Source organism: Plectropomus leopardus, chromosome 7 (genome assembly GCF_026936395.1).
Source record: "Plectropomus leopardus strain MGB_pleo_1.0 chromosome 7, ASM2693639v1, whole genome shotgun sequence".
NCBI classification, from domain to species: Eukaryota; Metazoa; Chordata; class Actinopteri; order Perciformes; family Serranidae; genus Plectropomus; species Plectropomus leopardus.
In genome coordinates, this window is record NC_142182.1 from 15,352,266 (window position 1) to 15,380,206 (window position 27,941).

The 27,941-nt window shown below is 42.5% G+C and overlaps 3 protein-coding genes across 10 annotated transcripts in view; all 3 read left to right on the forward strand.

Moving 5' to 3' along the window:
* The window catches only part of dusp8a (dual specificity phosphatase 8a), a 51,471-nt gene extending 41,496 nt beyond the window's left edge, over positions 1–9,975 (forward strand). For all 4 annotated transcript variants that reach the window (XM_088080015.1, XM_042496335.2, XM_088080016.1 and 1 more), the window contains 4 exons: positions 4,995–5,161; positions 5,277–5,436; positions 5,759–5,882; positions 6,211–9,975. In XM_088080015.1, coding sequence (XP_087936141.1) covers positions 4,995–5,161; positions 5,277–5,436; positions 5,759–5,882; positions 6,211–7,429 — 1,670 coding nt within the window. In that variant the 3' untranslated portion in view covers positions 7,430–9,975. The remainder of the gene's footprint in view (positions 1–4,994; positions 5,162–5,276; positions 5,437–5,758; positions 5,883–6,210) is intronic.
* A 1,451-nt stretch (positions 9,976–11,426) lies between these two features.
* Positions 11,427–22,547, forward strand: LOC148189163 (uncharacterized). 5 transcript variants are annotated; one of them, XM_088080018.1, is made up of 5 exons: positions 11,427–13,374; positions 16,368–16,592; positions 17,476–17,545; positions 18,937–19,048; positions 20,518–22,547. In XM_088080018.1, exons 1-5 carry the CDS (start codon positions 13,247–13,249, stop codon positions 20,541–20,543), a joined length of 561 nt encoding a protein of 186 aa, XP_087936144.1. In that variant the 5' UTR covers positions 11,427–13,246; the 3' UTR covers positions 20,544–22,547. The 5 variants fall into 5 exon arrangements, 3 of the variants coding, with proteins under 3 accessions (XP_087936144.1, XP_087936145.1, XP_087936146.1); XM_088080019.1 differs by lacking the exon at positions 16,368–16,592 and having other exon boundaries at positions 12,384–13,374; XM_088080020.1 differs by lacking the exons at positions 11,427–13,374; positions 16,368–16,592 and adding an exon at positions 15,759–16,181.
* A 4,383-nt stretch (positions 22,548–26,930) lies between these two features.
* Positions 26,931–27,941, forward strand: part of mob2a (MOB kinase activator 2a) — a 71,905-nt gene continuing 70,894 nt past the window's right edge. The window contains exon 1 of the mRNA XM_042495657.2: positions 26,931–27,473. Within this exon, the coding sequence (XP_042351591.1) occupies positions 27,457–27,473 (17 nt within the window). The 5' untranslated portion in view covers positions 26,931–27,456. The remainder of the gene's footprint in view (positions 27,474–27,941) is intronic.

A 27,941-nucleotide genomic window follows, 5' to 3' on the forward strand; every position in this document is an offset into this window, starting at 1 on the left:
GGGCTGGGGGGGTGAGAGCTGTGACCCGCGGTATGACATAGTGCTCATGCTCTCTCAGCCTGTGGTCATTGAGATGTAAAACTATCACAAAGGCTCTTTCTCTTTCTCTTTCTTCCCCTCTGTTCTTGGCTTTTCTCTCGCTCCTGCTCACTCTCTCTCTGTAGAATGGTGTCTTGTGGAGATTATGTTATCAATATGTGTGCAGTGTGCACTGCAGGTGTTTAACACAACACCTTTCACACAGAGCGATGAGGCAATGCAGAGCTGTGGTGCTGCGAAAGAAAAATCCTTCTAATATAGCAACGCACTTTCATGCATATTGCACAAAAAATATCTACTCAGTCATTAAAATTCTGATGTCATAGTTGGATCCTTTGGGTCACAAATGTGTGAGAAGTAGTTTGCATGCAAATGTAGACGCTATATGCACATCTGAAAGCCGGTTCAAAGCAGTTAGCGCAGCAGACTTCCACACCTGCCCCAGTTCACACTGTTAGGTGCGTGGTTCTTTGTGTGTGTGTGTGTGTGTGTGTGTGTGTGTGTGTGTGTGTGTGTGTGTGTGTGTGTGTGTGTGTGTGTGTGTGTGTGTGCACATGTGCATGTACAGTCCATCTCAGTAGGGTTTTGCAGCTTTAAGTGTCAAACTCATTAGCTCACAGAAAGCTAGCATAAAAAATCGCACATTTGCAATCAGCAGGTGAAAATAGACTTTGTGTCTGTCACAGGTTATTTGAGGCTCTTTAACACATCTCTGTGGAAATAGACTTGTGAATGCAGGCGAAATTATAGGAGGGTTTATAGTCCTGTGTTGCAATAACACGTTGGTGTTGAAACAGCACTTGATCAAAGTGACATACTCCCGCTATCTGTCCGCTAAGATAGAGGAACAATAAACCGTTTAACCATCAGCCAGAATGACATGTTAATTATACAGTCATTCCTGGCCGTCATCAACCTGGCGCCCAGCATGAAAAGCGATGACATCATCCCACTACCTCATCTATGGTCTGTCAATCTACACATTTCTGACAGTCTGCCGCCTAAAACACACACACTCCCATCGCTTCTCCAGGCTGCAGCACAGCCTTTGTGGAGCTGAGTGGGACATGTGTGCAATGATGTCATGTTGGGAGGGTGAGCGATGGTTGGGGGGGGGTCACATTGAGATGCTAATGTCCCCTCATAGTGGAGGGGACAGCTGGAGGGGCACAGAGGATGGCGTCATGTCTCCCCCGATATGAACCACAGAGGCGAGCGATGAAGGGAGGGATGGAGGGGTGCAGGGGACTCATTCAGGCAGATCAATGCCCCCAGGCTGCACAGGGTTCTGTCTGTGTGTGTGTGTGTGTGTGTGTGTGTGTATGTGTGTGTGTGTGTGTGTGTGTGTGTGTGTGTGTGTGTGTGTGTGTGTGTGTGTGCATGCCTGCCTTGTGTGCATCTCCATTAACAGACGAGTTAAAGAGGGCAACTGAAAGCTACACAGAGAGGCGAGAGGGAGGGGGTGAGCTTGTATTGACGAGGCAGTCAATTGTACCAACAGCAGTGATGTAATAGCAGAGCTCCCATTAACCACAGCAGCCAGGCAGGTGTTGTGTGTCTCTGCTCATCCGGTCAATATCTCCGGGATTCCGCTTCCATTCATCTCTCAGCTTTCTGCATCAATTCACGCAGCAGTAGAGCCCCCAAAAAAGCTAGATCCAAATATCTTCTACCAAAAACACACATCTCATGTCTGTGGGATAATAACCTGCACTTTTAAACTGAAATGTGAATATTAAGTTGTAGGAAATGTCTGATCAGGAGGGGGAACCAGCGAACAAAGAAGGCCTCGGCTCCGACTGGGGCAAGAGAGGAAAATAAGCAGTTGCATAAGTGATGAAGTGGGCAGAGGAAAACGGAAAAAGGAAGTCACCGCTGGCTAGCGTTGCTGATGGCGACACAGTGCCCTCTTTCCCGGCTGTGTATTTTCTTTCCACCCTAATTTTTTTTCTTTTTTTTTTTTCTCACGTGTGTTCAAATTTGGTTTAGTCACATCCTGTCCAAGTACATTTTCCAAAAGTACACAATACACTTGAACAGTATTTCTGTGTGATCATGACTTCAGCATGTGACTGGAAATGACAGCAGCTTTTATTTCTGTTCAGCAGAATAAGTGTTTCTGTTCATTTTCTAATGAAGCTATCGGGACGAGATACAACCTGAAACAAGCTTGAAGCCATGTCTTGATCAATTTTGGAGTTATCCTGACTTTTGAAGCTTTATCTTTTGAGTTTAAAGTAGCAGTGTGTGTTGAGTCTCCGCTGATTATCACGATGCGCCGAAGGTGAACTCATCTCTCCCAGTTGACTTTCTGATGTCATCTTCATAGACAGCTGGGCTGGTGTGTGTCAGAGGGTATTTTCAGTGACCTCAGTGTGACTGTACAGTGTGTTTATGTGGATGCTTTGTGTACTTAGATTGGAATGGACGGATGTGTCATCGTTGTCTTTTGGAGAATGTGAGGCCATGTCTCTTTGGGTTATTTGGTGCCTGCTGTCGTGTGTGTTTGTGTGCCCTTTGGACGCTCTGTCTGTGTGTGTGTGTGAGTGCGTGTGTGTTTGATTCCATCTTGACAGTACTTAAGGGGACACCATGAGCCAACTGTCATCAACATCACTGCCTTTCCTTGCCGTCATGGCAACCTTAAGTAGAGTGAGGTCAGGTGACGAGGTGACAATAACACGCTATCTCCTGTGTGACTAATGTCCATTAGCAGCGGTCGTGTAAAGCTTTGCCAACAAGGAAGGCGTATGTAATTGTGTTGACGTAATGTCACTGTAATGTAATAGCCCCTAAAAAAGCAGGTAGGCACATTCAGTTCTGCTTCCTTATCTCTGACTTCAGTCTCCCTTCATGCCAGTAACCCCTTACTCACTTCCCCCAGTCACACACTGGCTCACCACTCTTCCTGCTGTTTTGATGCCTTTTTTCACTCGAGATGAGGTCAGCTACTGTAATCATGACTGTAATTATCAATCCACACAAGATCAAACAGCGAGTGTTTTTAGAGAGTATTTTCATTCATGTGTTCACTTCCCTTCACACATATAAACACACTTTCTCTTTAACACACACACTGTCTCCACTGTGGAACGTCCTGTCTTCTGTCCTTCTAACAACTCTCTAACAATGTCCTCGCATAGAAAGGGAAATGGTTGCTGTGTGACGTGAGGCTTTTCCTGTTGATTTAACTGTCTCCAGGAACATAGCGCTTCCTCACACTGAAACAGTATATATGCCTGTGGCGGGGGCTATATGTAGCACCATTTATTTTCTTTGTGTGTGTGTGTGTGTGTGTGTGTGTGTGTGTGTGTGTGTGTGTGTGTGTGTGTGTGTGTGTGTGTGTGTGTGTGTGTGTGAGGAGGCTCCACACTAGCAGCTTGGGAACAGAGAAACCAGGAAGAAACCCTTCAAAGAACGACCCTTCCTTCCTCTGTTTTATCAATTACTGACACTGTAGGTCCGCCCATAGGATCACTAGAAAGAGGCTCTGGTGGAAACTGTACAGTGCCAGCACGGTCTAAAGCCAAACTGTGAACTACAAATGGCTGTTTAGTCTACTCCAAAGAGGCCAAAAGGGTTAGATCATACACACATGCTAGCACTGAGGCTATCAGCCTCTCCTTCTTTGCATTAAGCTTTCCTTCCCAGTTATCTGATCACTCTACATCTACATCTATGCATCTACCCTCCACCCCCCCATGTGGAGCGCTGATGTCATTGCTCCGCCGGTTGCCATTAATAGCTGGAAACAGACAACCCTTCTTCACTTTGCTCTTAAAGGGCCAGTGCACCCAAACTAGCTCATGCACCCAACTGTTGAAGTGTTGTGAAATTGCTCGAAAATACCAAAGCTGCTCTCCTCTAAATGCACAATCTTAATTTTTGCAGGTTTTTATATCTCATATGTGTTGAGTACATGCTGCTGACACTGTGCACTCTGTGTGCCAGACGTTGCTACATGAGTAGTGCAGCTGGGTGTGTGTTACAACGGAAGGCAATGTACTGCCTGCGCTGTGCTGTGTGTGCTACTTTAGAACAGTGATGTCATGTCTCACTCACTCTCACTCTGTGACCGTGTGTGTGTGTGTGTGTGTGTGTGTGTGTGTGTGTGTGTGTGTGTGCGCGTGCGTGTGTCTTTGTGTGTTTGTCTTTGTGTGTGTATGCTCCATCCCAGATTGGGTCAGGCAAGGCTGAACCTAGATTAGGTTCTAATCTCCTTTCTGGGGCTCAGGGTTTCCTTGAAACACTCCCTTCCCTTCTACACACTCCTCAGCGAGGTCATTAACCACTCCTCAACACACACACACCTCATCCCCACCTCTTCTCGTTGGCCCCCACCCTGTAGTTATACAACTGCGGTACTGCAGAGTAATGATGAGTGGGTATATGTGTGTGTGGACAGAGAATTTAAGCTTATGTTGACTGCTAGATAATGCGATCATGTCTTCAGATTGTGTCTTGTTGGAGAGTATCATCTTGTTAATGTGTGTGTGTGTGTGCATATGTATGAGAGCGCATGTGCGGGCGTGTGTGTGCGGTCGTCAGGGGGATGTTACTGGGCCTCTGTCCTGGCCCTGCACCTGTGGCCTCTCTCATTCCCCCAGCCTGACGCAATGCACTGCTACAGGACATGAGCTCATGCAGGAAACAGAGCCACACACACACATATGCCAAAAGTGGAGCCGCCTGCCTCTTAAAGGGCCAGACTCACACATTCCTGGCTGTGCAGCAGTTAACCTAACTCGCACACAGAAGCACAGAGAGCCTCTTTTTTGCTCCTGTTGCACAAAGCAGGACCCAGACATCGTAGCCCAGATTCACCTCTGAAAGCCGACAGAGCATCTGTTTGCTTTGCTAATGGTGTTGCAATGGAGTTTATGCAGAGTGTGCATTCACTGTGGAAAGCCTTTAGTGTACCTAACCAGTTCTCTTGTTCTCTTCTTTCTCTGCAGGAGGCTTTGCTGCTTTCTCCTCCTGTTTCCCCGGCCTGTGTGAAGGGAAACCTGCCACTGCTCTGCCTATGAGCTTGTCCCAGCCCTGCTTGCCTGTGGCTAATGTAGGGCCCACTCGCATCCTGCCACACCTATACCTGGGCTCACAGAAGGATGTCCTCAACAAGGTGGATTTAGTTTGCATCTTTTTTTTATTCATTTTATCACTGTAACTGATAGATAGTTAACCTGTTATGGTTACCTGACAACAAAACATGACCTCGAACTCTTTTATCTCTGCAGGATCTTATGGCTCAGAATGGTATCACCTATGTGTTGAATGCCAGCAACACCTGCCCCAAGCCAGACTTTATCAGCGAGAGCCACTTTATGCGCATCCCAGTCAACGACAACTACTGCGAGAAATTGCTCCCCTGGCTGGACAAAACTAATGAATTCATAGGTAAGAGGACGGAAAATGTGAATGAACATGTTTGGATTGAAGGTTAGGATTAGCACTACAAAGGACAACAGCCACTGAGGGAATTGTGAATTCATCTCAAGTTATGTGTGGAAGAATGCCGTGATATTCAATGCAACACATACGCACAGTTAACAACGTTCACGTGCAGCTTAGGTAACAATAGCGTCAGGTATAACACACTCGTTCAGGTGATCCCCCCGTACTCTACCAGGAAACGTCAGTTTGCTTTCAACAAACGTCAATTGTCTCCAGAGACTTTGTGCCAAACATGTGTATTCATATCTGCCCCCCCCTCCAACAGACAAAGCTAAGGTGTCAAACTGCAGAGTCATTGTGCACTGCCTGGCTGGAATCTCGCGCTCAGCAACCATCGCCATCGCATACATCATGAAGACAATGGGCTTGTCATCAGATGATGCCTACAGGTATGCTTGCTCCTCCCACCCACCACCAGCTGAGCTAAGGTGTCAGCCCCAGTAAAAAGGCGACTCACTGGTGGAAGTAATGCTAGACGTTTTTTTCATCCTCCTCCCCCCAATTGTGAGAAATAAATTTGTTACATGCCTGCCAGGTAACAGTGTGTGTACAAAAGGCTTTGCTTTGCCTCTCCTGGACAGCATTGGCACAGGATTATGTATTGTTCCCCAGTCTGTGTCATGAATTCAGACACGATTTACTGTCAGAGTAACAGAGCTTCCTTGTTAAACCTTCTTTCCTGTGACTAATATTTTCCAACTCTTTTCCTCCTTACAGGTTTGTAAAGGACCGAAGACCGTCCATATCCCCCAACTTCAACTTCCTGGGTCAGCTCCTGGAGTTTGAGAAGGGCCTGCGATTACTGCAAGCTTTCACTTCAACTGCTGATGACAAGATCTCTGAAAACAACACTAAGCAGACCTTAGAGGTTAACGGAGGTTTCGAGATGAACGGTCATCACAGCAACTATGACTCATCTGTTGCAGACCAACACATCCCACCAGAACCCAAGCTGCCGTCACCAACTTCCCTCCAGCAAGGCTTCAACGGCCTTCACCTCTCCGCAGAGAGGATCATGGACACTAACCGGCTTAAACGCTCCTTCTCCCTGGACATTAAGTCGGTCTACTCCCCTAACAGTCCCCCTTGTCCCAGTCTGGCACCCACACACTCTGAAGACGTCCCCAAACTGTGCAAGCTTGACAGCCCAGGAACAGGCACCTCCAATGGTGTCTGCTCTCAGTCTCCCGTCCTAGATAGCCCCAGCTCCTCAGATTCGCCGTTCCCCTCACCGGGCAGCGGGGGCAGCATTGGAGGTTTGGGGTTTAGAGGAAGTGAAGGAGTCCATCGGTCTGCTTCTTCCTCATCCAGACCCAGGAGAAAACCCAAGCATTGCTCCGGCAGTTCCCCAATACACTCCCAACCACACCAACCTCCGCAGTCCCTCAGCTTGTCGCTGGACCACAAGAGCCCCAGCCCGGACGAGAACCTAAAGGGCTCCTTGCTCTTGTCACTACCCTCTCTGCCCACTGTGGGGTCTGGGGCCATGTGGACCAAACATAGAGACACTGTCCAGGCCACCACTCCCGTCACTCCCGTCACCCCCACCACAGATGCCCCCTGGCACTTTGGGGCTGTGGAGGCCGGTGAGGGAGAGATGGAGCTGGGGGGAGGCGGGGATGGAGGGGGAGAGGAGTCATCGGTGAGGTTCGGGAGCAGCTCGGCATATGTGGCGTTTGGGTGCAGCGAAGGTGTGCGGTTACGAGACAAATCCCAGAGGGAGAAGTCCTCGGCACCGCAGACACAGTCGTCCACAGTGACCAAGTCCAACAGTGCGAACAACAGCGGGTCAGCGTCGGAGAAGCAGTTCAAACGGCGCAGCTGTCAGATGGAGTTCGAGGAGGGCATTTCCGAAACGCGATCCCGAGAAGAACTGGGGAAAATTGGGAAGCAGTCGAGCTTCTCTGGGAGCATGGAGATCATCGAGGTATCCTGACAGATAATGGACATGATCAGGGCTGTCCCTTGGGGGCACAAATGGACCTGGTTAGAGGGAGTGCAGGAGGACATCTGATGAGTGTGAGGCTCTTTTGTGCTCCCCTCACAGAAAGTGTTAAAGACTCCAACTGAGAGAAGGACGAATACAAGCAGAGAGTTAATGTGAAAAAGGTTAGCATGCGAACTAGCATTCGCACCTGGACAGACAGAGCCTGTGATGTGGTGCTTAGCCATCCTGAACTCTCATACAAATCTGGATAAAAGTCTTGAGGAGGGTGGTGTAAAGGGGGGTGACTGTAGGTACTGAAACTCTTAATTCTTTTGAGCTCTGTCACAGATAAAAAGAAACGGCCCAGGACAAGTATCATGTTGCATCCTTACTATATAGAATATCCCTATTTTGACAGAGTTCAGACACAAACTGCTTGCCTGCGGTCAAATGTAGTGTGCTTCAGTGGGTGTATAGCTTGTGATTTGAACCAAGCCCCGTGTTTCCTCCCAAAGCTTCACCCCAGTGTCAGAAAGCCTCAGAACCTCGCACGGCTACGTCCGCCTCCCCCTGTCCTCTTCCCAGTGGCTCTGCCTGCTACGGATTCTGCATAGCAACATCAGACAACAATAACAGACTCCTTAACAGCACCGTCTCCTCACATCACCACAGCACAAGGCAGAGAGATCCCAAGGACTTAATCTAACGGCGGTACTGTCCAAACAATGAAGGATCCTCAGCATTTTGCTGCTGAAAAGACTTTTGAAGACTTGTAGACCCCCATTAAAGCACAGTGTGTCCTTCCTGACTTTGGCTTCCTTGTTTCCAGTGTTAACAGCGTGATGAGGTTTCGGGATGGCGGCGAGGGTTCCCTTTAACGGCCCTTCAGCTCCTTTATAGACTCCCCCCAACTCCCTCCCACTGCTCCCAGTCACCATCTATGGTCACCACTGAGCATGCACCAGAAAGGCTGACTACAGACAGACAAATACTATATATACAATATGAATATATATAGCAATTTTAATGGACTTCTAATGGACTTTTTTTGTTCAGTTATAGTTTTAATTTATTGTATTGGTTCATTCTGGTAATGAGAAATAATATAATGTTTTGTGGATTTATTTCTTTTTTCTTTTGTTGAATTATTATTATTATTATTATTATTATTATTATTTGCTGTATGGTATTTATGAACACACACTCAAACAAATACACACATTCAACAAATTCAAGTAAGCAATATGTGCTGTTCCTTCTTTGGGGAGAGTGATGTATGACTTTGAAATGCACCTTTTTGCTTTCTAATAACCAACTTTAGTTTCTCTTCACACCCAGGGCAACAAGACACACTGAGAACCAAGTCTTGAGTTTTAATAGTACAAATAAAGAGTCTCTGTTTTATATTTGGAGAATGGTACAGACATGTCACTGTTGAGATTTATAAGAACGGGATCTCGGCAGTGTGTATAAAAGGATTTATCACAATCGAGGGCTTAAGTGTTAACTAAAAACACTTTTGTTCCACTGTGTGCAGAGAAAGACAAAGTAGCTGCACACACTCTGATAACTCCCATACAGTAAAACATTCTCTGCCAGTCTCATCAGATCTTGCATAACAACAACAACTATATGCAAACACACGCTCTTTCACAAGTTTGAGATTTACAGACTTGCACCGAGTGTCCTCTCCGAGCCAGCACCAGTTCATCATCATCATCCCACCAAAGCTGAAACCAACACACAAACACACACACGCCCTACTCTGTATGCACTTACACATATTTTTACACATGTAATATCATAGGCCCTACACACACCCTTTTGTTCATTCTCAGGGGATCTTTCAGTGAGCCAAGCCCGGCACAGGGTACACAGCTGCTGGTACATCAGCACAATGCATGTCCGTAAAGCTCCCTCGCTTTCTCTGACTTTTTTTTTTTTTTTTGCTCTTATTTCTTATCTTCCAAAGCTTTGATAAAAACAGCGTAACAAAATGGAAAGAAAAAAACTGCGGATCTTCATATGGTGAGGTGAAAGAAATGAAAACTTTGCTCTCCTGGTGCGAGATGGGTATTTATTTATAATGTAAAATGTGTTTATTTTTCCTTTGACCCTTGATTAGCTTTTCACTCTGGTGATCTCTGACCTTTGACCTTGGGCTGCTGCAGCTACAGTAAGTTCAGATAGTTCCCTCGAGGCTCAAGCAAACTCTCCTTGTCCTCACCCTCCTCCCTATATTTTTAAGAAATGTTGTTAGAATTATTTATGACATGTAACAAAGATGATGCAGGCTGTCCCATTTGCTAAAATTATTGTTATTGAAATACTATTATTATTATTATTATTATTATTATTATTATTATAATCATGTTGTTGTGTAAATAGCAACTCATCTAAGAACACTGATGAATTTAGATGAGTTTTTAAAAGAAAATCCTGATACCTTAGGCTGCTTGACGCAAAAATACCTCAGGTTCTATTGAAAGGCTTTTCCTTCCCCTGTACATGTTTTGTGAAAATGAGACAAAAATACAGACATGACAAAATACAAACTCCTCTCTGCTTCTTCTTGTGTGCTTGCATGGGGGGCTGAACGGGGCCCTGGAGGGGAATCCCACCAAACAGATGGAACAACAAATGACGACATCCCGAGTCCTGGAGTCTTGCTATTGATTTTGGTGTTTAACCAACTCCACTCTGACCACACAACAGGGCTTCATTGATTTTTTTCTTTCTCAGACTGTCCCACATGCTCCTAAATGCTGATGGGATGAATTATTTAATAGAGATGTGTTCAAAATAACTGCCTATGAAGACATGCCAGCTGCATTATGACATTTACCCCAAATGTTTGTTGAAAGTCTAACAAGATTGGAAGACAATTCAATATAAATGTTAACAGTAAAAGTACTGCTCAGTAAAAGTACCTCAGTGTTAAAAATAATCATACTTACAAATGAAAGCACTGAAAATCATACTTTAGTATGTTATATCCACACAAAAGTAAGAATATCTGCCCACCAGCACCCCTGAAGCTCACTAATCAAATATCAAATAATCAAATATGGAAGAATAGTAATGTGTGTGTGTGTGTGTGTGTGTGTGTCTGTGTGAGAATAGACGAGCGACCCTGTAGCCACTCGTCTAAGGAACATCACTCTGTTGTTCCCTGTCTTCTCTCGGATTGACTCATTGTCTGGTATTACCCCTCTGCTTCCTCTTCTCACACCAAACACACACACACACACACACACACACACACACACACACACACACACACACACACACACACACACACACAACTGGTTTTCAGGTCTTCACCCCCAGCTGTTTCCCGCTCCACCTCTTCCTTATTCTGTCTGCGGGCACAGGAGGGCGGCTGGTGAGGGTGCAGTGTTTGCCAATGATGTGATGTGTTTGAACAGTGCTTACCTCCAGGGGATGAGAGGATGAGGTGAGGTGGTTGTGGTGGTGGTGGTGTGTGTGTGTGTGTGTGTGTGTGTGTGTGTGTGTGTGTGTGTGTGTGTGTGTGTGTTTGTGTGTTTGTGTGAGACAGAGAGAGCGAAGGAGGCAGAAAGGGAAAGACAAAGAGAGGTATTTGCCCCCAGAGGAAACAGAGTACACCAATGTTACAAAAAAACAGCGTCCAAATCCAGTGGGGGGCCAATTCATCGAGTCCCCTCAATGGGGGCTTGACTACAAAGGCAGTTTTGGTTTCATGATGTCATGGTGGAATTTCACCGCGTGCAATCAAACAACATCTCTCCACAAACAAAGCATCCCTCCCAAAGCCCCACCATTTGGTTGACTGTAGCCAGAACAACCAGTGTGTTGTTCTGGGAGTAACAAGTGAGGTAAGGAGGAGCAGCAAAGAAGATGGAGCAAATCCTTTCAGCACAAACACACACATACACATACACACACACACACACACACACACACACACACACACACACACACACACACACACACATACAGATGCAAAACCAGATGGTCCTTGGCCTTTTTCAGTGAGCACAATGCTGTCTTAATGAGCGATTCACTGAATCCAATAGGAGACAGGCAGAGGTAATGTCATTACCAGCATCTCCAGCTGAGTCCCTTTGCTCCTCTGTGTGTGTGTATGTCTTTATTTTATTGCCATCATGGGAATTCCCCATCATAATACCAGTGCAGTAATGGAATACATAGTAAATCCCACTTTCTCACTTTCATTCTCTCTAACATGAGCGGCCTGCCCGGCATCTTGCTGTCAGTATTTATCACCTGGATCATAGCGGATTATCCTTTCACAATATGCTTCCTCTGTATGTTTGTGTGTGTGTGTGTGTGTGTGTGTGTGTGTGTGTGTGTGTGTTTGTTTTTCAAGGTGCCCTCAGCTCGTATTTTATGGATCTGCATCTCGGGTAACCTGCCTGTCGACAGTCTCTCCTCCACTGTGCTGAAGTCTGCACTTCTGTGCAGGTTTCTTGTTGCCAATGTACTGTAAACTCCCTCAGTGGTTTGAAATAGATTTCTGATGCAACTGTGCATCGTTATCACTTTTGTTTGGTTTTCATTCATATCTTAACCCCTTGAAACCTGAGCAAAGTTGTTTGATTTCTTTATAACGCATGGAGAATGGAGAGACAATAATAGCTTAACAAGACATGGCCCCAAAATCAACAAAAATGTAGTTAGAAACAGATGCAAGAAAAGTACCTGAAAATAGTAACAAAAAAAGTAAAACCTTTAAAAATTGCTGAAATTATTATTATATTTATATATTTGTTATGTATTTTCCCTGTAATATAAATGTAGATATAAAATTATTATAACTTTTATAGTTTTCTGGACATTTTTCCCTTTTTTTGGATAATTTTCTTATAATCCTCCCCTCTTATATTTCCATAATTTTCTTGTCACCTTTAACTAATTTCTTGCAATTTGGAGGACTTTTATTGGCAAATAATGAAATTCCTTTTTTTTTTTTTACCAATGTTTGAAAGAAAGAAATCAAACCAATTTGCTCAGGTTTTCTCAGTCGAAGAAAACGGATGTTGATCTGCTTCTTTACCTCACATGTTTGTGCACTATAACAAATACATGGGAAGGTTAAATTCAGACAGTTGACAGGAAAGAAAGCAAGATAGTGAAAAAATATTGTCACGATATCATAAACCCCAAACGTATGATAGTACAAAACAGAGAAAAACAGCATATCATCACATTTGAGAAACTGGAACCAGAGAACATTTGGTATTTTTGCAAGAAAATACCATTTATGAGTTAAAAAAAATGTTTTATAATTGTGCTCTCAGCCAGGTTTTGCATAACCCTTTGAACTCTGCAAAAGAAATAACCAGTGCCTGTGGGTTGTATTTTGTCTGTTGTGATGTATCTTCAGATGCTTTATATCTCTAAAAGCTGTCCCACTTAAGCAATAAGGTTATGTCAGTCAATAAACCATAATAATTGATTGAATAAGTTAAACTGTGTCATTAAAAAAAAGAAAAGAAAAGAAAAGAAAAGAAAAGAAAACGTTTTCTCATGAGATTTTACAACTGCAAAAAAACCCACATAGGCTAATGATCCAAAAGATTTTTAAATGTGGAAACATGAACAAAATAGTCCTTAAAACTCCATAGGTTATTGTAGCTATTTACAATATTGAGTTTTTGAGATGTGCTCATTTTTATGAGCAGAGTTAAAAGGCGATGTGTTATTACTCTGGCGCAACCGTGCGTTTATGCACGACAGGTATCTTAGCGTAATGACGTCATTACGAGCGTTAAACGTGATGAAACGGAAGAGGGAAGCTTCAGCTTTCTACAGCAAAACGGCATGATTGTTGAAGCTATTATTCTTTTTTTAATTTTATTTGCAAAATGCAATCTCCCGCGGCCGTCGGCGGGGAGATTCCCGGGGAAATTCTGCCGTAATTACGGCGAAATGCTACGTATGCATCGCAGGTAAGGAGCGAGAACAAAAGGTGACGTAGTGATGATATGACAGACAGAGGCCTTAACTTTCTGTTGTATAAAGAAATAACGCTCAAGCTGGTATGGTTCCTATTTTAGATGGTATTTAAAAAAAAATCACACAAACAACAATCTCCCGCAGCCGTGTGCGCAACAGCCGTTTCCATTTCAGCACTTCACTCCTAAAATGACCATTTAGGTCACTGTAGCATTTCTGATTCCTTTCAGAAACATAGCCTAAATGAAACAAACAAACAAACAAACAAAGACACATACAAAAACAATAGGCTAAGTTATTTGATTTTCATTTCAAAATCCAAAAATGAAAAATGGAAAACAAGCCATTTTTAGTTTTAAGAGTCAGAACTGGAATAAATATGCCACTGAGATTTCTTTACCTCCTACACAAAAAAACAGACTTTGCCATTAAAAACTGAACCCATCTCTAACTTCTCTAAGCTCTCCTCAATGCCAGACTCCAACACTAAAGTTTTGGGGTGTTTTTTTCCAAAATGCATATGTTTTGGAAGTACTGAGCATGCAACTGGATAACTGAGACATGGATGATGCTACATGAGTTGTGTGAGAGTTTCAGGGTTGCCCACAGTCATGAAAAACCTGGCAAAGTGTCACTCTTTATGCACGCCAGTTAGCTGAAATTATGCTTGAATAGAATTTGAATCTGATATGCTTAAAATATGCTGTGCAAGAAAAAGTCATTTCTTATCATGCATCCTTGAAAAGTCATCAAAAGTTGCTGGGAACTTGCTGTACATGATGTTCAGCATTTCAATTTTGACTAAACATTTGCTAAAGGCATTTAAACAAAGTTTTGTGTTGGAGTTTGTTAATCCAAATTCTAAATATTGACAGATATATTTCTGTTTTTATTGTAAATGCATATCTGTTCCAAATATCAGTTATCAGTCTCATCAACTACTAAAAATTAGTATTGGCCCTGAAAAACCAATGTTAGTCGATCCCTGTTTGTAAACCCTGGAGTTTGTAAACAGATGTTTTGATATAGTTTTGCTGTTGTTAAACTGGATCCACAGTCAATCAGTAAATCTAAAAAAAAACAACGTTTTCCTCACAAATTCAAGGTAACACGGCATGACTAACTGATTTTCAAATGGTCATTTTGTGGGTGAAGTATTCCTTTGATTTGTCACCTATCATGTTTGTATGAATGTCCATTCATAAGTGACACGCATGTCTAAGTGTCTCCATATCCGTATTTGCATGTGTGTGTTTCCACATGGATAAAGCCTGTTTCCATGTTTGCATGCAAGTGAAAGAATGCTTTACGCCAGTGAAGCTCATTTAATATGAACAGAAAGTCTGACGCACTTGCATTATGCATGAATGTGTGTTGAATGTGTGTGAGTGTGCATGTGAGTCTGTGTATCCTCCCTCTCACATTGGCTGATGGGTACCAGACGTATCCACACTGAGGGGCTGCCTGGCGCCTGCTCTCAGGCCTTCTATATGGAAACAGTTAGGAACTGTTACGTCAGCAAGCAGGCTACTCTTTCTCTCCCTCTCTGTCTCTCTCTCTCTCTGCTTTTCCACTTGCACACATGTGCACGCACACATCTAAAGTATGCTCACACAAACACACATCGCCACTCTCTCTTCCTCTCTTTCTTCTCTCCTTGTTGCTCTTTTTTTCATGCACTTTCATCTAAAAACACACACTCATTACACACACTCGCTGCTCGAAAATTGCGTCAGCACAGCATTCCACACTTTTCCACGCGTCACCAAGGATGACTGACTCCAAACAGCATTTCTTGCCCTTTTTTTTCCATGGAAAACTCTTGTCCTTATATAACCCTGTAGTCTGGCAGCCTGCTTGTCCTACTATTTCTCTCTATCTGTCTCCCCCTCTCTAACCTCTCTCTCATCCCTGTCCACCTCTCACGCTAGCGGGCAAAAACTTGAGCTGTGTGGGCTGAGAGGCCGGGCAGCCTGCGGTGGTTCCCCTCTCCTTTGTGCCAGGCCGACAAGAGCCCTAAACTTATGTGTCCAATATTCTCTTCCTGCTGCCGCCCTCGTGCAGTCATGAGCACAATTCACGAGTCCGTCTTTATTTCGACATGAATTACAACTCACCGCAGTGAAATGAGCTGAATAAATGAAGGCAGGCAGATCATTAGTGCATTTTCTGCAGCAACAGGCGAGTTTGTGTGTGTATCCGAAGCCTGTGGTGAGGAGGAAGCCCCGGCTGGCTCTGAGGCTCAGCAGGCCTCAGGTAATCCAACTTAATGCAGTTAGTGTTGTCATGGCCACCTGCGTATTACACACCGCAGTGTTACAGCAGGACAAGAGGGGGTGTCTAGACTGCCAAACCACTGGAAAACAAAGACAGGCTGCGAGGAGCACACCGCGCTGTCTGATAACTTTGACATGAACAGCAGAGCTGCTCGCAGAAATGGGTTTAGAAATAATCAGGGATCCATCTGTCTGATTTGTGGTTCAATATATTTTCCATCCATGGAGGCGATGGAGTATAAAGTGGCTGTATTTGTGCACAGACATCAGAAATTAGACACAGCGTTGTGATTACTCAGGCAGGTGTTGTGTAACTGACTGCTGCCACCTACTGCTGGCCCCCAGTCAAACTCAGCAGCTTGAGTTCGTCCCCTGACAGGAAGGTGAGAAGCGATCAATAGTTTTGTTCCACCAGTCAAGCCAGCAGCAGATTGAATGTGCATCAGTCTGTCGGTCCTCGGGTTTCGCTTTGCTTCTGTTTTCAGCAACCAAGTGAATGGACAAAGAAGGAAAAAAAAGAGAAGGTATTTCTGTTTCCTCTCTGTATGTGACTGCGAGGCAGCCCCTCTTCACTGTCAATGAGTGTGTGTCTGTGCGCGCATGTGTGTGTGAATGTATGTTCAAAGTGCTGACTAAAGCAGCTGGTGGTGCTGACATCTGTCTCTGTCTTTCTAACGGTGGAACAAACTGCAACTGTCTCTCTCTCCCAGCATCAGCCCCATCAGCACTCTCTGCCCGGGTTCAGACCCCATCAATGCATCAACACACTCACACACACACACACACACACACACACACACACACACAGTTCCTGCCACTGTAGTCGACAGCACACAGCATATCCCATATCTCAGCGTCTGCACCTCCAAAACCACATTCCAGCCCACCCTAGAAGAAGAAGGGGCTTCAGGTGGACGTGGCACTGCTGACACAAGGTCAGACGCTGCCTCTTCTCCCTGAGTGATCGAGGCCAGTGTGAGAATTAGACTAATCACAGGTTCAGCTTTGACACGTGCGTGAGTGTTGATAGTTTTCCCCTCAGCTGCAAACAGCACAACCAAGCCAGTTAAGTTCCTTAACCTCTGTGCTTTTCAGTGTTCAAGGAAATTTGAAGATATTTATTGCACGATCACTTCTTTCTTCTTTTTAAATCTTTTTATTGACTTTGCACCAGTATTAGGACATTGAGCAGGGGCATAACTGAACTGGCAAAATAGACTGGTCTCGTATTGACGTAAGATATACAACGAACATGAAACCAGTTTTGTTAACGCTCATCTGCCGTACCCATAAATCCTACCCACCCTCATCACTAATCCGTCCTGTAGGTTACAGCCTTCAACAACAGATGATCAGTTCGGAGCTATTTATAACATGGTGACACTGGCACTGACCATGAGGGTATTTCTGACTAAATCGATAATATAGAGCTGTTGATGGGTACTTTGAATGGAGTGTTGCACATATTTTCAGCTTCAGAGAATCAGGAGTAAAAAACTATTTTTTTCAGTACCTTAAGTGTAAGGGATTTGCTTTCTTCAACACAGAGAAGCATCTTTAAATTTTATGTTGCAAAACTGGTAAATGTTTCCATTAAAGGGTCAGTGCGGAGGATTTAGGGGGATATGTTGGCAGAAGTGGAATATAATAACTATGTTTTCTTTAGTGTAAACTTACCTGAAAATAAGGATTGCCATGTTTTCGTTACCTTTAGTGAGCAGCTCCTCCGTGACAATCAGCGTTGGAACATTTATTTTACATCCAACTGCTTTTTTTGGTGTTTTAACCAGTTTAAATCACTGTGTCCATTTGTTTTAGAGAGGAAGACACCTCTGCGGATAATTCGACTCCAGGGAAAAACCTCCCGAACATCTGGATCACAAAAAAGGTGAGCACTCATTAACAGGTGCTGGTTTAGCAGCCCATCTGCAATGAGTCAAACAGAGTCAGAGAAAGATTGATTTGGAACATGAAACGGCTTTATTTGGTGTTTTTAATGGTTTAAAAATGTAAGTTTAAGTATTTGGAGAGGAAGAGACCTCTGCAGATATTTCGGCTCCCGGTAAAAACCTTGTGAACAGCGAACACTGAAGGAATCCTTAGTAAGGCAGTTTATGTTTGCTTATACGTTTGCAATCCTGCTAGATGCCACTAAATTCTTCACACTGCTCATTTAAAATTAAAAAGCACCTCATCAAACACATCACACCTTTGTGAATTTTCCACTTTTAAACATATATATTAAAAATATAAATTATATTTACAGAACAGTAAGTAAACTGTGCACTGATTTGTCTTTTTTAATGAAATATATGGCCATTAGTCATTACACACACACACACACACACACACACACACACATATATATATATATATATATATATATATATATATATACATATATACATATATGATAGACTGATGTAACATAAGCTCAAATAAGCCTCTTTAAAGTAGCAGAAATGTGTTAGGAAGCACTATTACAACCTAATGGCCATAAAGCAATGACAAACTGATTTTTTTAAAGCTGGTATATCAACATTATTATATTTGTTATGAAGAGGATAACACAAACTGAAAGTTTATTTGATACTGATATAAAAAAATATATGTTTTATGAAAATAGCAACATGTTTCTGTTTTTAAATAAATGCACAGTACTTAAGCAGCTATTGCTATTGATTTAAAAATCTCATAGATAAAGACATGAAATACCTTCAAACAAACCTTACTGTATAACAAAAATCTATTTCCACTGCAAAGACTGGTCCATAATTAGGTGTGTTGTTTGAGGAGGACCAGTTTAACAAGCACAAAGGCATGATGACTTGTATGTTGCTGAGACAAAGATTAAATCTCACACACAGCAGACTGCTTGCTGCTGACACACAGTGTCTGTGGCTGCTCTGTTATCATTTCGCCTCCCTCTGCCCATGACCTCAGAGCCACATGCAAGCTATTTCTGTTGAGTTGCTTCTGGCAGAAAATGACTTCATGTCTGATTTGCTTGCAACAGAAAACGGGGAGGTTGAATAACTGTCTGTGGAAAATATCTTGCATAAAAACAGGATGCTTTGACTGTCCTGGAGACAACTGTAGTTGGTTTGTGTTGGTCGCACCAGAGGGAAAACTGTGAATGCAGCTCTTCTTCTACTTCCCCTTTTGGAAATCACATATTGTTCACGGTGCCTTTGGTCAACCAATCCTTCTGCTTTCACTTCTCAGCTCTTCTGTCGCATCTCTTCTCAGCTCCGCACTTTTCTATCCTTCACCCCACAGCTTCCCATCTTTCTCACCATGTCACCAGATCTCCATCTGAAGTTTCAAATCCATCCTTCTCTTTCCTCCACCTCTCGCCTCCTCGCTAGGATGGGAGCTCTGCTGGAGCCAGGTAGGTCTGCAGACATGAGTAATGTGGCTGAGACTGACTCATACACCAAGACATCAGCCGTCAGTGTGGAGCCAGCAATGACACAAGCACAAGAACAAACATACACACACACACACACACACACACACACACACACACACACACACATTATGCACTGAATCGACACAGACTTGGTGGTGCCAATGATATGAAACCCAGTCATACATGAGGCCATTATCATCACCTTATATTGTGTGATCATTATTGAGGAACTGAAAATGAATCCGTCAGTGTTGAGATAAGACTGTTAACAGTAAACATGACTCAAAACACACACTCACACAAATCTGCCCGTCAGTATGGAGCCATTTAGGTTAGTATACTTTTGTTTTATTTTTTCGAAAAGACATAATATGTAATTATGAGTTCATTATCATCAAAATGTCCCTCTTATTAAAATAACATGCTGATCTCTCTTTCTCATTTTTGCATTTAAAAGTTGCGAATATTTCCAATCAAAACATACTTTCAGTTTTACGAGGAAATAAAACATTGTCCTTTGAAAGCTACAAAACAAATGTCACATCTAGTTACTGTGTAATTTATGTAAACACACAAACACACATGCTTACACACTCCTCGTTGCATCTTATTAAACATTTATTATTCATGCAAGAGTAATGTGAGGTGTCTCGGTTTTAATGCCTCCTAATGGCTTTTTGAGTTACCGCTGCCAGCTATGAATAAATCATATCAGTCATGCAGCAGCCAGTACCTCACTCACCCTGGAAGCACTGAGCTGATCTATAGGTATGTGGTGCGTCTGTGTGTGTCTAAGTGTGAGTGTGTGTATGTGTTTGGTTTTCACAGAATCTTTATAATTAAAAAGAAAAATGGTGTGTTTTCAGTTTGGTATGTCAATGCAGGAAAGGCACGGGTATAAAGAATTATAATTCTAACTGTCATTCAGTAAGATAATGTTGGTTCTTCATGGTTCTCTCACAACTCTGATGGGATGCTGCTGAATTGGTTAAATAACAGTGAATCTGGGGGATTAAGTATCGACTTGCACGCAAAAAAAACCCAAAACAATCAACATTAGTTGATTCAGAAAATGAATTGAAATGAATTGACTTGTGGAGTACTTTTTAAGTTACATACTTTTTAATCTTTGTGCAAGTCAAAAGTCTCAAATCAAAGTAAAGTCACGAGTCACTGGTGTTAAAGTGCAAGGCAAGTTGCAGGTCTTCTTTGATTTAGTGAAGTCGAGTCTGAAGTCATTAAATTTGTGACTCGAGTCTGACTCTGGTCCAAATCATATGACTCGAGTCCACACCTCTGCTGTAAGGTGTAATGTCCATGAGGTACAGTTTATAATATGCAATCCAAAACCGCACAAACACCTGTAATTAAGCTTAATCATCAATCAGTTTCACCTATCTGACAATAATACGTTTTTAAAATAACTTTTTACTGAATGTGTCTCTCAGATAGTGTCCAGGATGAACTGACGTAGATCTCTCTCACGCACTGCGCCGGCTGTGATGATGTGGAATGGGAACATATCGACCCCTGGATGGCTCAGTATTGATGGGTGGATGGATTTCAGGAAGTGACCTTGGCTAACTCAGACGAGCACCTGACCAGGAGCCCGGCTCATTTTCCCACAGAGCACATCTCTGGCACCAGCTGGCCCTCTGAAAACACACTGTGGGTTGTATCCTTGTGGGAGGTAAACATAGTTTTCTGGTCTGGTCTTAGGTCATCAGACTGAGCATAGGTCAGTGCAGTCATGCTAGAATGCTGTCATGAATTTGGGAGTGTGTCATAAGCTGTGGGTGAAGAGTTAACAGAGAGGGTGGAGGACTCTTTAACTGTTTAACAGCAAGAGGCCATAACAATAACTCTGTTCTCTACAAGTGTACACAACAAACACAATAATAGGACCCTGAAACTGAAGGAATTCAGCCGTTTTGTATTTTATTTTTTTAAATTGCTTTTCCACTGTGACAGTATACTGCCTTTTGGGAAAAGGGGCTACAAAAAAAGACCATAGCTTCTGATTTACGTTAGGAAAGACCCATGCAAGTCCTACCAGCTGCTCATGAGTGAGGCACAAAAAATAGTGATGCACAGAGACATCAAAAACGATTATCGGTTTCATTAGATATCAAGATATCAAATTCAAATGTTTCAATTATTTAAAAAAAACGTTTTTTTCCTACCAGGCAAATTGTTCTTTTCAGGTGCTCAGGTTTTAAGATATCAGTCTGAGATTCCTGCTTCCACCCCAGCATTTCCAGAATACATAGTGATTAAAGGGGTTTTGTTTCTTATGTAGAAAGTGATCTGTTCACATTGAGCTCTGTGGAAAACATAATTAAAAAATAATATGTCTGTCCGTCTGCCCCATTCTCGTGTACAGGATAGCTTTTTATTTCTTTATTATTATTATTATTTTATTTGGTGTAAACATCTACTCTGAGTGACAGATAAACTGACTGGTATTTGGTGGCCAAAGGTCCCTGTGACCTTGCGTCCGTCACGTTCTCATGAAGACAGTATCTCAAGAAGGCCTTGAGGGAATTTCCTCAAAGTTGCCACAAACGTTAACCTAGACTCAACAATGGACTGTTTAGATTTTGGTGGTCAAAGGTAAAAAAACAAGGTCACTGTGACCTCACATTTTTTGGCCATAACTCAAGAAATCATACGCCAGTAGTGACAAAATTTTACACAAATATATAATCATGAGGAAAAATCATTAAAATGATGACACTTAATATCCAAAAGGTAAGAAGTCATTTTCACTTCGTCGTGATCATGTTCTGCAAAACAAGTTTTTTTAGTTATTACTCAAACATCATAACTCAAGAACAGAAGAAGAGACATTTGGGCAGATACTGAATTGGTGACTCTAATTTTGGGTGCCCACCTTGAAACTGCGCTTATTGCTGCTGGTGTTGAAGTTGTTTGTGTGAAGCATCAGTGTTTTCACAGACTTGAACGTAAACTGTAAGAACTTGATTGGTTCGCGAGGCATACAACCACAAGGTGGTAATTTCAGTTTAAAAATGTTTCAAGCACAAAAAATGAAATTCCACTGACCTCCATTGTACTACAACCGTGGCAGAAATTTCTTAAAACTTGAGGAGGTTAAACTGACTGCATGGATGGATTTTACTTGAGGTAAATAAATAAATAAAAATAAAAAAAATCTGATACTGTCAAAAACAGTCTATTTCTGACCAAACAAGCGAATCAAAGTTGTGAACTATAAACAGATGAAGCAGATAAATGCAAAGATATTCTCATAATTGTTTGACCTTTTCAAGCCTTTCTTTAAATACAGTTCCCATGGTCCTGGAAAACCTGGAAAAGTCATGGAATTTCACTATCACATTTTTCAGGCCTGAAAAAGGGATGACATTAGTAAAAAATCATTAAGAGTTTTGAGAAAGTCATGGAATTTTATTATGTGTAATAAAATTTAACTTTTATAAACGCTGATGTGAAGTTATGGTCTCATGTTATACCTTACTTGTAGTAATGATCCCTAAACTCAGATATGACATCAGTCTTTTTCCTTTTAAAATCTATGAACCAGTAACTGATTGGTATAGGACCAGTATTAAAGTTGGAGATTAACTTTTTTGTCCACCAGCCACAGTGGCAGGTACCGAAATCTAGCAGCCACTCAATAGATTGCCATTGTTTTTCTTGTTTTAGTTGTTTGTTTTTTGTTTTTTTTTTTTTTTTTTTGGCTGGTGAGTGAAGAAAATCTAGCAGCCACTTTAGCATTTTTTTAGTATGTGGCTGGTGGTAATTTCCAACCCTGATTTGGGAAAGAATAAGTGTGATTAGTGTGCCTCTTACACAGACTTTGTCCCGGAGTGTTAGACAACTTCTGCCATAGATCCTGGACCAGTAGAGTCCTCCAGATTTCACAACATAACTGTATTAGAACTGTAAAACAGACCAGGTAAATGCAGTTTGATGTCTGCACAGGTTTGGTGTCAACAAACATCCCACACCGCCCTCGTGTGGCTGCTTACAGGACTACATCAGGGTTAATGTGGCTTCTTGCTTCCTGTCAATCATCGCTGTAACTCCGCCTCTCAGTGATCTGATTGGAGGCTCGCAGGGCGCTGGAGTGCCAACCGGCCAATCATATGGCTCTGCCTCCTGTTAACAGGGCTCCTATTCTGAATGTCCTCTCTGTCACCTGTGTGCTACTGTTATTTATAGAAGCCTGACGATGCTGAGTGGAGGAATGGGAGACGAATGGGAGGGAGGAGGAACCAGGGAGGAGAGGGTGAGGCAGAAGAAGGAAGAGAGGAGTGTTAGGACTTGATGATGACTATACGTCTCGCTCTAATGGTCTCTCAGAGAGAAGCAGACAGGAAGAGAGGAGACCAGTCATTTTTGGAGGGCAAAGTACATATTGATCCCATCTTTGCAAACTGCATCTGTCTGATTGATGGTTTTCCTAAAGGGGAAAATGGGTGAAAAGAGAATAGAGAATGGGAGAAGGGACAGAGCTATTAAAAGCTATATCGAATAATTGGTCATGGGTTGAGGTTAAAGCAGAGGTACATGATGAATTATCTGATTAAACATATCCCTGTGGAAAAATAGAGCTCCTGATTTTAAAAAAAAGGGCAAATGATAAAGACCACTGTGTGACATACTTCTCTGTGACAAGCGGCTTTCGTTTGTGAACTGTGTTGTTATGTTGAGTTGTTCTGTACATACGACATCTATTGCACGTCTTTCCGTCCTGGAGGAGGGATCTCTCCTCAGTTGTTCTGCTTGAGGTTTCTACCATCCCCCCCATATTAAAGGGTGTTTCTGGGGGAGTTTTTCCTTATCTGCTTTGAGGATCCAGGGACAGAGGGATGCTGTGTGCTGTAAAGCCCTCAGAGGCAAATTGTGATTTATGATAATAGGTTTTATAAATAAAATCAACTTGACTTGGTGCATTGCTTGGTAAATAAATTGCTGAAAAATAGTTGATAAATGCCCACTACAATTTCTTAGCACTTAATATGCCTTCAAATGTCCTGTTAGGTTCAACCAACATTTCAAGAAATTAAAAATTTTCAGTTTACAATCATATAAAACAGAGAAAAACAAAACCAAAAATAATCCTTACTTTTGATACATTGAAATTATCACTGTTTGGCAATTCCTGCTTGATAAATGACTTTAATGTTAAATTACCTAGTAATTGGAAATCAAATTTCTCTTGAACAATCAGTTGATTAATCAACTGTTTCAGTACTATTTATTTGTATGCGGCAAAGCAGCATAAAGCCGCAGGACCAGCCTCAGCACTAATCGAGCACATGTAATCTTGCCTGACTTAAGAAGTTATGCATTGCAGACGAGTCGTCAGTTAACTGAAGAATTTCATGTGGGTGAGGATATAAAAAGCAGTTTCCTCTGCCGCTGGACAGTCTGTAAAGAAGAAGAGCAGCAGCTGGTTGCATATAATAATTTAGCCAGCGACACATCAGCCGTTTCTGTAACTGCCCTGCCTGCACAGGTTCACAGCGAGGGGTCACTGCACATGAATGCCTTCCTGTTGAGATTTATGGCCTCCGATGACATTTCTCCAGTGTCTTCTGTTTGGAGGGTTACCTCTATTGTGTTATCATGATGAAAACAACAGGAGGCTCACTGAAGGCAAAGGCATGGACAGATTACCTGGTGGGCATTGGTGCAAAAATTTGCTATTGGACTATCTTGATACTAAACTTTCACCCTCTACCCATGCACTGTGCATTTTGTCATCTCAGATTACCATTAAGCTTCATTATATGCCCACAGAACCTGAGATCCAGTACTGCTAAACTGAAGTAATATTACCAGGCCCCAAGTTTATTTATTTCAACTTTCAACTTTATTTAGGAATGTGTACCTCACATGAGCACATTAAAAACTAAAATAATATATTGTATCATTGTAGCTCATATTGTTGGTGCGGTTTTTATGTGGTGCAAATCCCCTAACAAGCGGGCAGTTATTTAAATTACGGAAATTTGGGGCCCCTGGAGATTCTGTGGTCGCCCCAAGAGAGTTGTCTGTATTGCTTGGTTGGTTCAGCCTTGGTCAAAGAGATTTGCTTTGCAGGGACTGTTCTTTATTTATTAGAGGGGATGGGGTGGTGTAAAACGGTGGAGGCACTTCAAATCATCTTTTAAGCACAAAGGAGGGTGTTAGTTTTTTATGTTTTTTTTTAAGGCATGCTTTCTTTAAAAAAATCACACCACTTATCACAGCCAGAAACTGGAAAATATGGTTGTTTGTGGTGGAAAGAGGGTCATGCATTTTCCTCCAGTCACTCAAGGAGGCTCAATGTAAAATGTTTGTTGCTCTGGGGAGGGTCATGATATAAATAAGAAAAATAAACAAGCAAACAAATAGGACAAGCTCTAACAGTTTAATGAACTGTCTCTGGATATAGAAATTAAGATTTTAGGGACTGCACTTAGTAGTAGTAGCATACTACTATGCTACTGAGGTACACCATGGGTTACTGAGGTACACCATGGGTTAAAGGTTATTACACGACAGGACAAGCTCTAACAGTTTAATGAACTGTCTCTGGATATAGAAATTAAGATTTTAGGGACTGCACTTAGTAGTAGTAGCATACTACTACTACTAAGTGTACCTCAGATACAATGAGATGGTGTACCTCAGATACAATGAGATGGAAAAGGATAGCAGCAGGTTTAAATGAAACTTTTGTTCCAAACCTTTTTGGCTTGTGACCCCTCATTACATGTGATAGATATTGTGTAGCCATACGTTCAGCTGTGATTTTTCCTTCCTGTAATTGTCCATAACAGATGTTTTTCTTAATTGTATTTCGGGACCTTTACAGTTGGGTACTACTGCCCTAAAATAAGATGACAACTAATGAATTAACCTTTTAACATCCTGCTCAACTTTTTGGTAGAGCACAGTACATCTATATCTTACTAGAAAATGTGTATAATTTAACTCAACCTAATAAAGTTCTTACTGAATAGATTAATGTAACTTCATACAAAAATCAAAAGTCTAAAAAGGATCAATAACTTTTTGAAAACATGCTCTACCAAACAGTTGATTTGACCTTCTATGATAAAGATAGTGATGTAAAGCTAATGAAATTGAAATTGACTATTTGGTAAGATATAAATGAAGTTCAGATCATTCATTGTTGATAAATGATACATTTAAGTACATTTACTGTAGAAAACCATATTTTACCAAATGGTTGAGCTGGCCTTTTACGGTAAAAGTAGTAATGCCAAGATAATTAATTCATATTTTTATGAGATAAAAACGGATAAATATTTACTATTGTTAATACCATATATTTATTATTATTCCATTATATATTTGGTGAAAGAAATTATATCAGTGTGATTTTTTCTTAATTTCAGAGACATCTTCAAAGTACTGTATTGGTAATATGAATGGTAATAATATTAGTACTGATAATACTACTAATTGCATGGTCACAAATAAATATATGCAGGGGTACTAACATATTGCACCATTATAACATTATGATTTTTATTTCATTTTCTTTTTCTCTCTCTCTCACTGTATTATCATTATCGTGAACGGCCATCTCAACCGTTTGAGGCCTATATTTTAAAAAAAAATATGACAGCGATTCTTGTTATTACATTTTTACATATTTTATTTATTATTTACATATTTACACTTATTACATGTAAGTGTTAAAGTCTTAAGTAGTCGATGCCTATAATTAGTCGGGCAGTTAAAACAAACGTTACCTTTTTCTAACTTATTCACTACATATCCCACTGCATCGGTGTTCATACAGCCCTGCGTTACACGCATTTTACGCACAGGAGAGACAGAGTGGGTCGGGTCTGTGTTTACTTCCGGACTCCGATTTAGACTTCGCTCAGAAAGCAGCAGCTTCAGTGGAGGTTCAGGCTGTCAGCTAGCACGGTAGCCATACAAGGCTGCATGACAGAGGTTACCGAGTTGACCAGCGGCATCCCAGCAGACGAGCCTCAATCGGCGCCACCGCACACCGGACACCGCGACTCCGGCAGGCAGAGCCACACCGCTGCCCTGCTCCTCTCCGCTTCGTGCTCAAAGTCACTCAATGCTGCACACCCGCTACCAGCTAACAGACTGATCTGTGTTACTGCTGCCACTTCATGATCCGAGCCAGCTGAGGATCAAAACAAGGACAATCGCTCAAAGTTTAAGCGGCGTTTGTGTTTGACCGGCAGCTGGGAGAGACACGGGCCCCGAGGAGAGCGACGGGACACGGGGGCCAGGCAGTCAGGGCAGTGAAGGTGGTGGCTGGATAAACTAGGGGGTCGCCTCCAGCTCCTGGTGGATTCATCCCCTGCCAGCTAACGTTAGCTCAGCTAGCTACAAACAGCGCCATGGACTGGTTAATGGGGTGAGTACCGACAGCTAACGTGCCTAGCCAGCTTTACTCTCCTGTGTCAGATGAACTGCGCAGTCTTTCTGCTGCTGCCTGCAAATTCACCGCACAGCAGCTGACACCACCACGGCCAGCATTAGACAGGTGCACTGTCGTGTTGAACGCTGTCAAATTTCCACTTAAACGTATTAATGTAGCCACAAGCGGGTAGCATGTTGCCTAGCTTAGCTTAGCTCGGCGATGCTAGCTTGGTAGCAAAGCTGGCAGCGGTCTCATCCTGCAGCCTGCTGTTACCCAGGGCCAGGCGGTATTTTGGGGCATCACCATGGCCTGCAGCTATCGAGCCGACGGTGGCAGCGCCCAGATTAGGTCGTGAGAATATCTCTGTAGACGCCAGTTTGCTGCACGGGGAGCCTATTTATAGGAATGATTAACACAGTAAATGGGCTAACGTTAGCAGCCTGTCACAGTCTTGCTAACGCG

Coding starts and splice junctions, on each gene's coding strand:
- LOC148189163 (XM_088080018.1), top strand. CDS start 13,247: ATGATTGTTGAAGCTATTATTCTTTTTTTAATTTTATTTGCAAAATGC. Junction 16,593..17,475: donor CGTGGCACTGCTGACACAAG/GTCAGACGCTGC, acceptor CATTTGTTTTAG/AGAGGAAGACACCTCTGCGG. Junction 19,049..20,517: donor GGGAGCTCTGCTGGAGCCAG/GTAGGTCTGCAG, acceptor TGTGTCTCTCAG/ATAGTGTCCAGGATGAACTG.